A 17,366-nucleotide genomic window follows, 5' to 3' on the forward strand; every position below is an offset into this window, starting at 1 on the left:
TACCCATAAACATCTTAGAAGTTAAGAACACAAAGTATTCCACTTGGAGGAATTAGAAAAGAGATACCCAAAATGACAACCGTCAATTAATTTCTAAACCCCTGATGATTTCCTTAGAGAAAACCATTGGTATGCCATCGAAAACACATTAACCACAGTTTTCTTTATTTTTTTCTATCTAAAATATTTATTCGTAATTTAGAGCTGCTTTTGGCTTGCCCTTCCATACTCTTATCCCTTTACCTTTTACAACACAAAACTGTGAAGTCTGTGTTTTGGCACAGCACTGCATACAGTAACTAAATTAAGTGTATATGTTAGAAGATTATCCTAAAACCCCTCCAAACCTATCAAACTCCAGAAAAAAACTTTTGCAAACCATATACACAATATGTATATGTATAAAATAAAAATATTACTGGCAGTGGTCAGTTGATGAACACTTTCTCAAGAGTTAATATTTGAATTAATCTTTAATGTTTGAATAAAAATGGGAACTGTGAAAGGGAAAATGAAGGTTTAAAGAAAAAGTATTTCTTCTGCTTTCTTTACTTTTCAGTAAAATTTATAGGATTTCCACAGAGCAGTCTGAGGGTACATGAGAAGTCCTTTCTATCTATAACATCATCAGACAATTTTTCTGTACAATCTTCTCTGATACACGTAATTCACTATGGTAGTAAGGTATAGTAGTATACTGATAACAGCCACTTAGGAATGCAAAGATAATAAAAGAAAGCTAAGATAAATATGAAAGCATCAGGTAAGGAAAGGCTCTATATATTTACTCTGTTTATCATTTTATACCTAGGTCATATACCAAAAGATAGACAAACTTTCATTTTTATATATGTATATAAACATAAGATGCACTCATTACTTCCTTTTCTTTTAAAATCAGCTCATAGGCATAGTTAAAATCATGTATGATTTCCATTCAAAATATTTCCTTTAGGATAAATTCATATTAGTTTACAAGTTTTACAGTGTGTAAAGAATAACATTCTCCTAAATTTGCCTATACTTACCTGCTACCCAGTCAATTGCAATGCCACGGATTCCATTTCGTCCTATTCCATTTGTAACAACATTTCTGAAGTAAGAACCATCAGGTTTAATTTTACGTATTGCATTCTGAGAGGAAACTGTGCTACTGAAGTCACACCAGTAAATGAAACCAGAGGGCATGTGAACATCCACGTGAAGTGCATTTCGTCCTGAAATGTTTTGAAAAGTAGTAATTAATTATCTTTAGTATAAACAAACTTATTTCAAACACGGGTATGCAGGCAAGAAATGCCAAAACAGTAGGCATTGTAAGATTTCCTCTTACTATAATTTTCACATACCTCTTCCTGCCAGTGGTACCATGGCTTCAGAGTGATCAGATGTCTCTAAACTAAATCCTTTAATTGCAGAAAGCATAGAAACAATTACAAATGAACTATATGGAGAACAGGTTCTGTTATCAGGATTTAGCTGAAAGCCAGTAGCACAGGCACAAGAGAATGATCCACCAGGTACTGGTAGGCAAAGTTGTTGGCAAACTCCAATGTTATTACTGCAACCATTTGAGGAACCAGCAGAATCTGTTGTGAAAAAAGACATGGCAACACAGAAAAATCTGAACTGTATCATCACTGACAGACATACAACCAAATTCATATACTTGCACTGTATTACCAACCAGCTGTAAAAATATCCAGCTTAATCACCATTTAAGCACACAGATTAGTAATTAATTTGCTGCTTTCTTGTCATTTAAGATTAATGAGGCAACCGATCAGATACAACAGATGCACACATTTGAAGCTAAAGTAACAGAACTTGTTATTTAGTCATTTTTACATTGATAATATTTTTGTAAAATTATGCATGTGAATAGATGCCTTAAGAAAATGGTAAAACATCTCTCTACCAAAATGAGGAAAATGCTTTTGACACATCAAATAATTTGTTTCTAAAAAGCATGTAGCCTGTCTCTAAGAGAAGCTTGATTTTTTCACAAGCTAGAAATCTTGAAAGACCTCTTTAGCAAATACTCACTGTCTCTATAATACACCCGCAAGCACTTCAATCGTGGGACGTTGTCTCTCAGTACTACTTTGTTTGCTCCAGTAGACTTGTCAACTCGTTCAATAACTTCATAATCTCTATCAGTATAGTACAGAAAGGTATCATACACAGCAATTCCCCATGGATGAGAAAGATGAACCACCAGGGTCACACGATTTGTACCATCCACATTGCCTTTCTCAATCTAAGAAATCAATTTAAAGCTTAATATAAGTTCAATGTTACAATAAAAAAATTAAAATACAACATATGCTACTAAAATCCCTTCGTGCATAAGGTCTTTATGTACCTTCCATAGATAGGATGGAAAAGGTCAGCAGGACACTAATAAATAATAATTCTCCATTCAAGTCATCCTACATTTTTAAAGGTAACCAGTAACAACTATTATTCAGATTTTGGTTGGTCCTGCAACTCCCAGTTCCATGAGTAAATTAACATCACTGAATTACACTTGGTAATCATAAACCCACAGATAGATAAGCAGCAACAAAGCAACTATTAAAAAATTATCTCCTACCACTCCTGTGCTTGTGACTGCCCAGTACAACTTTTGTTCCTTAATGTCAATGGTAATGAACTCCACGTGATCAAGGTTGCCAGTGAAGAGGGTTTCTATGCCTGTTCCATCCATGTTTGCACTAGCAACCTTTGCTGGGACTCCACTGTCAGTTCCCTGGTCCGTCCAATACAGCTTCCTGTAACACATCATCATACCTCTTAGGTAAAGGAGATCAATGCCCCAAAGTGACTAAGACATATGCTTAAATCCATCTCCTTCCTTAGCCAAATACTTTGGTACATGATGAACAGTGATCACTTTGAATTGGACCTCAATGAAAAAAACAGATCTTGTTTTAAAAGAACAATGCTTGTTAAACCATTTTCAGAAATCTATATACTCTCCTGCATCACCCACAATACTGTCAGCAGGTAACCTCAGCAGATTATTAGCAGTGTATAGCAAGAAGACAGGCAAATAATAATCCTGTTTCACGGACAGTTGCAAAGTTGCAACATTAAGTTTGGTTCCAATTTGTAATTAAAACTGCAAGTTCATAAAATCTGTATGAAACAGAATTCAACTAACTGGCTCTGGGTCATATATAGCAGTGCCACTGCTCCAGCCTCAGTTGCTGAAAAACATCTAGGGCAAAGGGTAGACTCCAAAGCAGGAACAAAAAGTCAGGCATCACTTCATCTGAAAACCTGCCAGGTCACCAGCAGAACAGTCTCATTACTAATATGGTCCTATGAAACACTGTGATTAAATAAAAAAAAAAAAAAAAAAGTATCATATTGCAGTTTTGAGTACTTTGATGGAATAAATAAATAAATAAATATAGCTCTATTCATTCCATTTGTGGACTAGTGTATAGGGATCCTATGTTGGGAGAGATTAGAAAAATCATATGTAGTACTACACTATTTAACATGTGACATTCTTCCTATGTACTGTGTCTTTACTTATTGACAGGCCTCAACACAGACATCACAAGGTATTGTAAAAAAAGACTTGATAATTGTCTTTACTCTGGGTTCCCATTTTACAGTGACTCTTTTCACAATCATAATATTCTGGGATCCTTTCTAATTAAAAAAAAAAAATGAATGCTAGCATGTATTTGGTAAACTAAGGAAAACAAACATTCATGCAGAAATTTATGTAGTCATGCAATAATTTTCTAGGCCTCAAAAAGAATGAATAAATTGTGCACAAACATGGGAAAAAAAAAAAAAAAACACAAAACTGTCAAATCTAGGATTGAAGATTAAGACCCTAAAAATTAGGAAATATGTGTAGAAAATACTCATGCAAAACAACTGCAGCTTTAGAAATTTACCCTCTTGCTGGATCAACTGACAAACCAATTGGCATTCCAGCTCCCCGAGAAGTACCATCATTAGTGATCAGAGTTTTCCTGTACATTACTTCACCATGCAGCTTCAGGACCTATGCAAATATTGAACTTGTCAGGGCATGTAATATAGAACTTAGGATAGATTGTCAAATTAAAGGAAGGAAACCTAAATCCACCAGACTTTGAAATCACAGAAAATTTTGTCTAATGCTACAAAGTACATTGTTCAGTACTCCTATCAGTCTTTCTTTCGCATGTACTCCTTAAAGCAGCTACTTGCTGCTCAGAACCTGCCTATATTAATGAATAAGTATCCTAGTTCTAAAAATAGCTAATCTTTCAATTTCCGTAATATCTTGATAGTATTACAGGCTGAAGGGGTTGATGAAATGCTGCTTCAAAAAGTATTACCTTTTATTTATTTAAATTTGATGACTTTAGGACAAGGAAATTCATAACCAGGCACAGTAACATTCATTACAGTATTACATATTGCTTATCCTCTATTTCCCTACAATAAACAGCAGTTTTATTCTTCCCATATCATCAAACTGTTAGTGTCCAGGAAGCTACATATTATGATATCAAAGCATTTGGGAGTGGATCTTATTGTGTTTAATGACAACGTTCCTGTATTGTCAGAGGCACTGCATTGGGATCTTTAACTTAAAGTGAAAATAGTAGTAATAGCTATTGTGATAAGGAGAGTTTGTGCGTTAAACACCAGAAGCCTACTAACTTGAAGAAAAGAGATCTGTGCATAAATAAAGTTCACAGAATATATTGCTTCCAAAATTTTTTTGACTGTGCTCAAATTCAGGCTTGTTTCTCTAAGTGTGTAAATCAGTTCTCTTCACACTATTTGCTTCAAAAAACTAACTTCAGTTTTTCACTAATAACAGTTCTAATTTCAAACTGTATACATAGTAGCAAAATATATCCATGCTCTTAGTTTTCAATTGTCCTTCTTAAATAATTACCTCAATTGACTGTGTCCCTGGATTACTGTAATAAAGGTTTGCAGATATCCAGTCCAATGCTAGGCCAATAGGAGCACCAATAACAGCTGCTGGAGCAAAAACCGTCCTGTTAGATCCATCTGACCTCACTCTGTGGATTTCACCCTTGGAAAAAAAGATAAGAAAAGCGACAAAATATCAAGAGCAGTTTCATAAAATTTGTTTATTCTAACTATGTGAGCAGATACTTTATATTACAATCTTTTCTTAGCAAAAATGAAAATCCAGTAGAGAGAAAATATTTATGTCCTCAATGCATAACCATGGTAAAAATATTATTGTAAATCATAATTATATGGTGTAAAGAGGCACCACAGTTCATTAACCAGATCAACGTGAAGAACAGAAATAAAATGGCTATATAAGCCTGATCAGTATATTTTTAAGCTATGTGCAGTCACACTACTGTAATTTGTACTTTATTATCAAAAGATTTTTATAAGGATACCTCAATTTAACCATCCTGAATAAACCTGAAATCTCATAAAGGAAAATAGTGTTCTCTGTAAACATAAATACATAAGAAACAAGTTTTTAGTAAGCTGCAATAGAAAGATCCAAAATTGAGATTATCCTTGCAGTTTTCTTCTGTAACTTCTGAAATGGTAATTTACAGCTTGCATGCTTAATAGTATCACCTACAGTATGTGATGTTAGGGCATGATACAAAAACAAACACTCAACTCACTAATTTTGATATTTTGCGGCAAGTTATCCTTAGGAAACACATATCTCTCAGTTTAGCAAGGACAGTCATTAAAGAGGCTTAGTCAAATAATTATAACGAACTATTAAAAACTAGTTCAAAGTATTTTTTTAGAACTATAAGCCTCATATTTGCTACCTGGAAGTGGCTTCGACTTTGCAACCCCATTCTTATATTTAAGAAGAAGATGCCTCTGTATTATGTTACTTCAAGAAGCACTCAGACCAGAGACCAGACCATGCAAGCATATAATTTCATTCTAATAGCACGCACTCGAATACTAATGTTTAGTGCCTCTGGGTCCAAGGTACTACTCCCATGGAGAACTGTTCTGGATGTGCTTGCAGAATTATGCCCTAGGCTAACAGAGATGAGGAAGAGCAGATGATAGCAATGGGCTGAGAGTACAATTCTGTCAGTGTTCTCTGATATTTCCTCTTCATGTCTCTGGGTAATCCAGAAATAGCATTAATTAAATATTTTGGCTGACAGAGATGAAAACTAATTTACAAAAGAGACGAAGTATCTAGTGCTCTAGGGGGGAAAAAAACTTTAATCCTTTTCAATTATACTTCTTAAAAGCATTACCTGTAATGCTAATATATTTCATTCAAAAACATTACTTTAAATAAGTCTTATTTTACTGCGCATTTTGAACACAAAGACTAACTTACCGGATTTTCAACCCAATAGATCATCTGTTCTGAGTCATCAAAGTCAACATCAACACCATTTTGAACTCCTGCTATCGGAACCATAGCATCATTGGTCTTTTCCTCAGGGTTCAGAGAAATTCCATAAATTATATTATCTCTCACAGCAATAAGGAAAGGGTGTTCAACTGTGAAAATATACAATAGAAGTCAGAGTTATGCTTCAATACTTTTCCTCTCATCAAAAAAATAGCATTGATGTGTTCCCCCTACCAAAGGTTCCCTGATGCTTACAGAAATGATGAATATTAACCATGATGCTTTGTAAAGCACTTATATGAAAGGTTTTTTTTACCTCACCAGGAGTGAAATTATCACTGTAATGTTTTAACATTGAAAGTTTCAGCACTATGCAATCACAATGCATATTCTAGGAACATGGGAACCACCAAGACAAAGCTCAGACTCTCCAAGACATTCCTGAGATCGATTCTAACAGCTACTAAGCAGTACTCAAGAAACATACAGTTACAGCAGCAAAAACTAATCTTTATTATTGAATATAACTGGGAATTCTGTGATTTGTTGTTTTATATGTAAAGGAGTATTCCTATTCTTTTACCATAAATTTACTTTCAGGTAACTTTCAGGTTACTTTAAACATGCTTAGACATTTTTAAATTAAGCTTTTTTTTTTTAAGAGCTTAAATATGTATTTCTCCCAAAGGAAGCAACCTCTGGCTTTGAGCTCCTTTCAGAACTCCACATCTTTAGGCCAAATATATTTCATTCAATGCTTTCTAAATAAAGTCTGTCTAGAATGACCCCAACCTTTGATTTCAAGAGCAGCAGCTCAGAGATTTGAAGTAAGCTTTTTGCCTGACAGAGAAATGGCTCTGACAATCTGTCAGGTGTTTTTTTTTCATGTCTCATTATTGCTGCCATACCTCTCATGCAGTTCCTGTTGTCAGGAGAAAGCATCCATCCAGAAGGACAAGCACAGGAAAAAAAAAGTGGTCCAGATGAAGAAAGTAAGCAGAGATGGCTACAGGGGGATGATGCACAAGAATTGATACCTGAAAAGAAAAAAAGAAGAAAAAAAGAATTAGCAACTGTTAAAATATGACCAACTGGAAAGAACATTTGGCATCACTGATAATGGAAACATCAAACAGCACTAAGTCAGTTCTGGTATTAGAAATTAAAAATAAAGTTACTTCCAAGAATTACAAGCACTACAATACACTTTTAACACATTTTAATTCTCCCTGGAAAGTCAGCAACATTACCATATTGATCTTTTAATTTTCTTTGTATCGTATCAAATCTTTCAAACTCTTTTTCAAACTTTTGTTAACTGGATGAGAAGGCCTGGAGATTTTCAGTCTTTGATCACAATAACCTTTCTGGATGGGGGATTCAAATTATTTACTGAAGCTTTTTGGAGAAAAATAAGGAGATAACGTAGCTTACTATGCCTCATTTAAAGGAAGTATCAGTTCAATATGTAATTTTTTGAATCATTGAAATTTGCAGTCTAAGCTTGTAAAGTATAAATAGGACAGTTGAAAAGGTCTTTGTTGACTGCTATTATTACTATACACTAAAATTCAACCATTTAGATCACTTCCATACAATCGCTGTTAAAGAGGATTTTTCAGGATGAACCATCTTCGTAAGAAAATTAAAATAGATTTTGAGAATAAATACCCTTAGTGAACTCAGCAGGCCTTATTCTAAAAACGTATAGGTTCCAGGAAATGACACAGTTGTTCCAAATATAAAAACTAACACGAACATAAAAGAAATCAAAAGATGGCAATAAACAATGGCATACACTCAAAACTCAAAGTATAAGAAAATGCCTCATTTCTATATAGCAAATCTTAAAACTAGCTGATGTTAAATCTACTGATTTACAAAATAAGGGGAGTGGATGACAGTCTTAGTACTACAACTGAAATATCAATAATCAAATAATTATGTCTTCATTTGTAGAAATGAAGACATAATTATTTGATTATTGAAAGGTGATTTGATTATTTGGAAGGTGATGCTAACTGAAAGAGATAAAAGGTGATATAAAAAAAATTTTTTGATAGCTTTTCAAGATGCAAGAGATGACCTACATATGATCTGAGAAAGAATCTTGAACGTAATTAAGGATTTTTATTCATTATTTCATTAAGTAAAATAATGCAAGTCTACATGTATTCAAAGAAGGATGATGACACTAACTTGCCTAAAAGCATGACAGAATTCATGTACATGGAGCCAAGTCTGGTATGCCACAGAGACAAATTTTAAAAATGGTAACACTTTCAAAAACTCTGATTTTGTTATAAAGCCCTTTAAAACAAGGAGCAGGAAAACTCCATATACTACTTTCCTATTTTTGGCATTTGTTATGCTTACATGCTTCTTGGTCACCCTCCCTAAACACCAGAATATTCAGCAGGCTGGACAAACTGAAATTATCTTCAATTGTAAGTCAATGGCATAAAGTGTTTTCTTGTTTTAACCCAGTCCATTTGTTTACATGACTGATTCCGGAAGTGCTTATGCATGACATTACTTTATGGCACATTTTTGACACCATCAAAGTTGTTTTGCTGAACTTACCATGAGGTTGCTTTATGGGATGGACTGCCACAAGCCCTAAAGGCTGGTGAATGTTATAAATCATAACTGTTTGGTTTCCTCCGTGCCATTTATTTGCCCGAATTACTCGGTTTGTATACCGGTCACTCCAGTAAACAAAATCTTCAAAGACAGTTAGAGCATGTGGATGCTGTAATATCTAGAAGACAAGGATGTTTACCAGTTTAGTTCTGGAGACTAGAACATGTAAAGTTTGCACAACAGAGCTAAGTACAATTTATAAATAGCTAAGAAAGCAGAAGCAGCTGTACCTCAAAGGATATTTTCCAGGAAAAGAATATGAAATATCATCTATTGCTTGAAAACAAGGCACTAGTTATGGGGGAAACATGGCATTAATTAAGGGGATGTTTCTTCTTTTTTAAATAAAAATGCTATATAGAGGCTGTGAGATGTACAGCATGAGAAATTAACAGTCTAACCACAAGGCAGAACACAAGGAACCAACAGATATACACCCAACTGCAGATTTTCAAGAACACAAGAGAAAATGCGAGAGTTATGGACCTGTCAGGACCTTGGATCTCTGATAAACTCCTCTGTAATTTACCAGCCTGTTGAAGAAGATGGCTTATCTAAACTTCTGAAAACTAAGAGTGGGGCAAAAAAGACTGTACCAGCTCCTAATGCACAAGAACTGTCTGTCTAGAAAAGGATAAATGTGCCACAAGGCTCAATTCTTAAAAATACATGTCATTACTTTATACCAGCTTATGCATACCAACTGAACATCTAAACCATTGTGCTGGTATACCATCTTGCCAACTGACAGCAGCACTTCATTGCGAGACAGCCTACCAGAGGAATGGTCTTCATGAAGTGCCCAGAACATAAAAGTCCTGGCAATAGAAAATCCTCTGTTGCTATCAAGAACAGCAGCATTCATCATCCACAGAAGTTGAAGAAGAAAGCTCTTGCAGATTTTTTGTGCTCTATTTCCCTACAGCAAATGCACCAGCTAGTAGCAACAATCTCAGATGTCGCTGTTAGACTTCACACGTGTAGATCTAAAGCACTACAGTCTACACTAAGCTCCAGGTTTCCTTGAAGATCTCCTGAAGGACTTTGGATAGTGTATGTAAATCTTCATTTTCCAGCTGTACCAAGCAGCTAGAATACATAATATCTGCTTCACCAGAGTAGTTTTAAGAAAAATACACATCTAAGCCTACCATAGTGCAAATACGGTAGTAGTATTAGTATCAGGAAGCACAAGGGAAAACATTGTTTCTTAATGTCTTACCAAATCGCTTGCGACCACTTGTCGTCTGTTGTTTCCATTGTAATCACAAAAATCAATATAGTCAAGATATGCATCAGCAAAATAGAGAAGTTTATTTGGGTAATCAATAGAGAGTCCATTGGGCCAGTAGATTTTATTGTTAATAATCACTGTTCGCATTTTGCCATCCATGCTGGCTTTTTCAATTCGAGGGTTTTGGCCCCAGTCAGTCCAAAACATCACATGAGCACTGAAAAAAAGGAACCTGTGGTTACCAATCTGAAAACAAACAAAAAAAAACAAACTAGCTGCCTACAAAACTTCATTAGCCAAAAAAAAAAAAAAAAAGACCTAAAGCAAGGGAAAAACAAACAAACAAACAACAACAAAACCTACACTTCTAAGAAATGTTCTACACAAAGATACTGAAATCATTCATTTCAGGATTATGTTAATTTAAGATATTACCATCATTTCTGTTGTAATTTTTTTCAAATACTTCTACTGTTGCTATCCTTTGTAAATAATAACAGTAAATAGAACTATTTTCATCATGGATTATAATCTGATTCTCTGTTTCCTAAATACTAAACTTGGTATGGGTTTGTGCTTTTACAGGCATACATGGATAATGCTAACAGGACTATAACTAAAAAGCCCCACATGGCTGGCAGTAAACAGAGTTCAAGGCACTGCAGAGCTCAAAAACCAGTAAAACTTTGTACATGACCAGTTCAAATGATAACACTCCATTTACTCTATGCCACTTGCTGTTCAAAACAGGAAAGTGTTTTTGTGATGACATCAGTTTGTGATGATGGCTGGGGCTATGCAGTAGCCTGTTCTTTGTCAGGTAGGCATACCACCTACACTGTGCATCGGTATACCTCTGCCTGATAAAGATATACCAGAATTTTAAGTTAAAAGTTTCCAACTAGGAAGCAAATACAGGAAGACCTGTTCCAAAAGAGAGCAGGTATCTTGTTACAGTGACACAGAGTAACAGATTACAAACAACAATCATATGACATTAGATATTAAATTAACGCTGTGAACACACCATTTTAAAAATTCTCATAGGTTTTCTCTTCCACTTGTCATTTACAATTACAGTACAGGTTGGGAATATCAGAATATTGTTATCATCATAAAATATGCATTTTTTCAAAACAAAACATAAAAAAGTCTTACTCAATTCTGGGATCTAACACTAGTCCCCTTGGGTTTGTTATATTTTCACTAATCAGCACAGTCCTGTGGCTCCCATCCATTTTAGAGACTTCAATTGTTTCCAGAACAAAGTCTGTCCAGTAAAGATTGCGACCTACCCAATCTACAGCTATGCTTTCAGTCACGGTGACACCACTGTCAAACACCTGTTTAACAATGAAATTTTTTAAAAGGAGATAAAGAGAGAGAGAGAGAGAGAGAGAGAGAGAGAGAGAACAAATTCACTGGAATAAATCAAAATATTTTTTTCACACTTTTCTATAGGTATTGAAAATAGGGGACTAAATGTCTAACACTTTCTAAAACAAGTCACAATGTACACATTCAAAATGCAAGCAAAGCACATACCCAAACACTCCTACTAACTTCAGCTGGCCTAGTGAAGGAGTATGCACCTCCTAATAGGAAAATCAATTTATAGCCTGGTATTAAAGTTTCCTGAAAGCATTCAGTTTTCTTTTTCAAAAACCTGTATGAAATGTTGGCTTAGCATCTACTGAATTGTTTCACTCTGTCTATGTTATCTCCCTTCTTAGTACATTGGAATTTTCTCTTTCTGTTAAGTGGAGATACAGTGTCTTCATTTTCTCTCCACAATGAAGAGACAAGAATAACTCAGTGGAACTTACTATTTTCCGGTCAGTCCCATTTTTGTAAGCACTCCAAATTTTATCCTGTGTTGTATCGGACCAAAAGATACGATCTGTGACTGAATCAAAATCAATAGCCACAATATTCCTTCCATCCCGAATGAGAGAATAAATACTATGTGACTGAGAGGTGATGTTATCCACAATGATTTGGTTACGACTTGCCACTAGCAAGAGAAGATTCCCAGACTCTGTCAAAGGAAAAGAAATTAAATTAAACCAATAAGCTATCCAGCAATAATTCTGTGAGAAAAATAACACTGAGTAATGAAGTCTTATGAAAAGGCTGGGATTTAAACACTCTGGATGCACTGAACTTCATAAAAGAGCAAATTTCAACCTATGGTTTAGAGGTGCATGGCACTGCATTTCTCTAGAATATTATTTTTGGTCCTTGCAAAGTTAAAAACCCAGAACATTAATTTAAATATTTTATTTCAAGAAAATAATAGTTCCAATTAGGAACTGTCCCTTAGGTGTCAGGTGCAATACTCAAAGTGATCTGCCACCAGTAAGGATGTTTTGCATCAGCTTTTTTTTTTTTTTTTTTTTTTTTTAAAAAAAAAAAAAAAAAAAAAAGTATGGAAGTGGCAAAGCTGAACGTTTTCCAGGCACTACTGGCATTCTTTAGGTTGCCACCAACACTCCTCACCTGCGACTTTACAGGTCTTCCCATTGGTTTCCAGAATGTATCCTTCATCACAGTAACACCTAAAAGACCCTCTTTCATTGTAACAGTGCTGACTACAAAAGCCTGGAGGGTCACATTCATTAATATCACCACAGGTCTTGGAGTCATTTGCAAGCTGGTATCCAATAGGACAGGTACACTGAGCTCCAAAGGGGCCTTGTATACATTCATGAGTGCAGCCAGCATTATTGTCAGAGCAGCTCTCCTGATCTGAAATGGAATCAGGGAAAGAAATAAGCACTTAACAAAAGCTTCCTATACTAAATGTAATACTTTGCTATTGCATTACCACCCTAAAACTGCTGGTAAAACTGCACAATCATCAGTTATGCCACATAAGCCTGAACTGAGGCTCTCATACACAATACACATAAAGAAAGATAATAACATAGTATTTATTTACTTCTGAATCCCATTAAATGAATGCTAAAGAAAATGCTCCTAAACATTTATAACAATGCTTTCAAAACTATCTAGATTATACAAAATATTTACTGTACAACTCCAGACCTAAATTTGAGTTAATAAAAAATAATTTAAAGTCACTTATAATCATACCTGGCTGGGGTTCATCTGAGAATGTGCATTGATTAAAGAGAAAAAGAAAAGAAGGAAGGAAAGAAAGAAAAAGGTTATGCTTAAATCAATTCATAATCAACACAAATCAACAAATCAACACAAATACAAATGCTGGCTACATGTGAGCTTTTCGATTTTTTTCATGATTTTCGAAGTTAGAAAAAGAAAATATTAAAGACTGAATCACATTTCTTCTGAACTTAAAGCATACCATTCTTTAGTCAATGTATTAGGGAAAACCAAGCTCATTCCCATATTGCTATATAGAAACCATATTTAAGTCAGTGCAATTCAGAGCATAAGATCAGACTTTAGCTAATGAATTTACCATAGTCTCCTTTCATCTGCAAGCAAGTTCCACTTTGTAATTAGTGCTTTAATTACAGTGAGCTTACAATTTCTGATAGAAATGCTGCTATGCTATTTATACATGCTGATTATAACATGGCTGTCATCTGGATACTCAACATATTCTGTTTCTCTCTGAAGCCACAGGACATCGTAGGCTATTGTAGATGCCTGAACAGTAACTTACTGCACAATGGGGATTCGTCAGCTCCATTTGGACAGTCAGCAGAATTATCACATACTTTGCTGAGATTCACACAGATACTGTGACCTGGACATTGCCACTGCCAGCTGGGGCACCGGAAGGGCTGAGTAGGACAATCTCTCTCATCACTCATATCCCTGCAGTCATTATCACCATCACATATCCATGCTCGATAGACACAGTTGCCATTGTCACAGCGGAAAAGGGATGGAGGACAGGTCCTGGCAGGACATCTATGGTGTTCATCTGAGCCATCTGCACAGTCAGGATGTCCATCACATTCCCAGTTAGCAGGAATACAACTGCCATCTGATTGACATTGGAATTCATTCTGGTGGCACATCCCTGGTGGTCTTGTAGCTAAAACAGTGACATGTTACAGTTCAGACACTGTTTTAATTTTAGATAGAGATGAAAAATTACTATGCTCAGTTCACATCTTGCATAAGTAGTTACAACACTATAAAGAACTCTGTCACTTTTAGATCAGGCCACGGAATTACAATCAATCTACATGACATTCCAGAATCTGGCCAGTTTAACTCCTTCTTTGTAAAATGATGAGCAAAGCAATTGTTATATTTTAAGCAAGTGCATATTGATACACTTAATGATATCTATGTACATGCCCAACACAACGTGAATTTACTCTCTGAAACAAGTTTTCACTGTCTTGCGTTGAGAAATCCTAAGTTAAATGTGAAAAATTACTCAAGGAAAAAGTTTCAATATAACTCACATAGATAAAAGATTTACAGCTTTCTACCTGAATAAACTTCTTTCTTTTAAGCCTTGAAACCAAGGTGCCAAATAAAACAAAATTTTAGAGCCAAAAGGAATGCAGACACTATTCTTTGCCAGAAATCTATTCTTGAGCTGGAACATACCATGTATGAAATTTCGGCTCACAAGAACTATTTATAAACAAGTACATTTAAAAAGAATTTTGAGGTTCTAATGAAAGTATTGCAAATTACTTGATATAGCAGATAAGACAAAATTTTGAGAAGCTTCACCGAATAAATTAAGACTTTTCCGCATCAATATACTTACGGCAATCAGTCTCATCTGAGTGGTCATTACAGTCAAAAACACCATCACACCGGTAGTAAGTACTGATACACTGGTCTCCACTTACACATTTAAATTCTGTGGCACTGCAATTGTATACTAAAAAATAAAAAATATTACCTTAGCAATTTACTTTATTTTATAGAGTTAAACTACACCTTATTTTTCTACAGGTGCACAACACAGCTATGGTATCAGGAGTCTGCATTCCAGTGAAGACCATGATTTCCACAGGACAGAGAAAATGCAGTGATCTTGCAATCTACAGACAATTTAGATTTCATACCCCCAATTTCACAACCAGCCAAGAGATCAAAGGGCTTACTACAAATGCTAAAACAGGTATCATAAACAGAGTTAATTTATGGATAGGTTTATTATGCCATCTGCTATCTTGGTAGTATGAGGTCACCAAAGACCTTTCAAGGGGCAACAGTAGGAAACTAGAAAGCAGTGCTGAACAAACAAAGTACACTTACTGCAGTCATGCTCATCAGCACCATCCACACAGTCTTTGTCTCCATCACAGACATAGAATGGGTCAATACAGCGATGGTCTGGACACTGAAACTGCCTGGGTTCACAAGTACCTGTGAAAGCTATTTAAGAATGACAATAAACACAGCTGTGTTTATTTTCTGTCTTCTGAACTCAAGATAATACGGAGACAGCATAAAGACACTATCACTGACTTGCAGCATGCAATACAGCAGCTGGTAATCATACAAATGACATGCACTTATGCGTTAGTATCAAGTAATTATTTATTCATATGTAGGCAAAAAACAAACAGAAGATTCCAATCAGTGAGAAATAATGCTAAAGAAATTATACAGAGAAACTGTCCTACTTCACTGTGAAATAATTACAGATACTTCTAGGTAAATACTTCCATGCTAAATTAACTGACTACAAGATCAGGTATTATTGAGATCACTCAGTAAGTAAGCATTTAGGACCTGTGAGCTCCAGTTGATTTTTGCTGTAAATTGCAGTCAATGACATTATGCAGCATCATAGTTAGAACAATCACATTTACCCCTTCTTACTGTTTTTTAATGATTTTTCTGCATTTAACTTGGTTCTGGTAGTTCATATTAGTTGAGATTTTGACATGTTATGGACTGCAAAATATTAATCTCAGATATTACTTATTTCTTCCTAATTTTATATATCATTCTTACACCAACAGACATATCTACGTAAATATACACACACAAAAAAAATAAACATGACAGATCAGATACTTACTGCAATTTTTTTCATCTGACCCATCACCACAGTCATTATCAGTATCACATAGCCAGATCCTAGGAATACATCTGTTGTTGTCACAGGTGAACAGGGTTGCAGGGCATGAAGTGGGTCCTTGTGTAGGACAATGCAATTCATCACTGCCATCAAAACAGTCATTATGTTTATCACAACGCCAGCGACTTGGAATACACTGTCCACTGGCACAGGTAAAAGCTGATGAAGAACAAGTATTGTCTAAATAAAAAAAAAAAAAAAGAGGACACTTACGAAGATCTCCAAAATTTATCTTCCGTAGTAGTAGAATATTAGATATATTTAGTATGCTTACATAATGCCTAAATTATGCATCAAATTCTAAAATGTGCATTAATTAAAATGAAAGTGTTAGTCTTGTTGCAACATGCTGAAAAATTGAACTAAATTCTTACAAGCTTTTTTTGTCTGCAAGAATCAATAATAATGTGAATTGTTAAGCATTTCAAAACAATCTAAAAACAAGAAAAATCATGTCTTCAAGTAGCCTTTTTTTTTTTCCTATACTTTCCTTTTCCCGAAAGGGCATTTTACTTGTTCAAGACTAGCCTACTAATAAGAAACAGGTTTTATATCTTAGTCATACTTGCTAGTCCTATTCAGTAAGGAGCACGTTTTATTAATATATCCTATTTTCTTGTTTGTGATTTATAAGGAATGATCAACTCTGAAGAAAAAAAGCACCAAGTATGCCATAAAAGCCAAAAAAAATCTTCAGTATTTTATCAAAACTAATTATCCATTTGTACTCTCAATTTATTTGATCAACAAAATACAATGCTTTTGTATGAGCCACTCCAGGTAAACCAGGAAATAAAACAATGTACTTCCAATTCACTTTGCTGTGAAAAAAAAAAAAAAAAATACGTAACAAATAGTTCAGAAGTGCCCAAATATAATAAAAAGTTCTATTTAGAGCGTCACCTTTATTTAATTTAACAGCTAATCTTAGATGGAGACTAGGCAATGCATATGATTTTGTTATTTTTCTTACTGTGCTTTTTAAAACATCTTCATTAAGACTGTCCTTCTCCATGCATTAAAATATGACAAGAAAGTCATATTCCAGTGTGTTTCAAATTTACACAACAAAATAACTTTTT

At 34.8% G+C, this 17,366-nt stretch overlaps 1 protein-coding gene across 5 annotated transcripts in view; it reads right to left on the minus strand.

The window, feature by feature from the left end:
• The window catches only part of LRP2 (LDL receptor related protein 2), a 116,887-nt gene that overhangs the window by 49,268 nt on the left and 50,253 nt on the right, over window positions 1–17,366 (minus strand). For all 5 annotated transcript variants that reach the window (XM_068686727.1, XM_068686724.1, XM_068686726.1 and 2 more), the window contains exons 22-38: window positions 16,225–16,464; window positions 15,453–15,572; window positions 14,956–15,072; window positions 13,885–14,262; window positions 12,732–12,980; window positions 12,059–12,270; window positions 11,391–11,575; window positions 10,221–10,449; window positions 8,939–9,116; window positions 7,264–7,392; window positions 6,338–6,504; window positions 4,919–5,062; window positions 3,921–4,030; window positions 2,597–2,774; window positions 2,047–2,260; window positions 1,350–1,589; window positions 1,029–1,217 (exon numbers count right to left, since the gene is read on the minus strand). In XM_068686727.1, coding sequence (XP_068542828.1) covers window positions 1,029–1,217; window positions 1,350–1,589; window positions 2,047–2,260; window positions 2,597–2,774; window positions 3,921–4,030; window positions 4,919–5,062; window positions 6,338–6,504; window positions 7,264–7,392; window positions 8,939–9,116; window positions 10,221–10,449; window positions 11,391–11,575; window positions 12,059–12,270; window positions 12,732–12,980; window positions 13,885–14,262; window positions 14,956–15,072; window positions 15,453–15,572; window positions 16,225–16,464 — 3,279 coding nt within the window. The remainder of the gene's footprint in view (window positions 1–1,028; window positions 1,218–1,349; window positions 1,590–2,046; window positions 2,261–2,596; window positions 2,775–3,920; window positions 4,031–4,918; window positions 5,063–6,337; window positions 6,505–7,263; window positions 7,393–8,938; window positions 9,117–10,220; window positions 10,450–11,390; window positions 11,576–12,058; window positions 12,271–12,731; window positions 12,981–13,884; window positions 14,263–14,955; window positions 15,073–15,452; window positions 15,573–16,224; window positions 16,465–17,366) is intronic.

Source organism: Anas acuta, chromosome 6, assembly GCF_963932015.1.
Source record: "Anas acuta chromosome 6, bAnaAcu1.1, whole genome shotgun sequence".
In the NCBI taxonomy this organism is placed as follows: domain Eukaryota; kingdom Metazoa; phylum Chordata; class Aves; order Anseriformes; family Anatidae; genus Anas; species Anas acuta.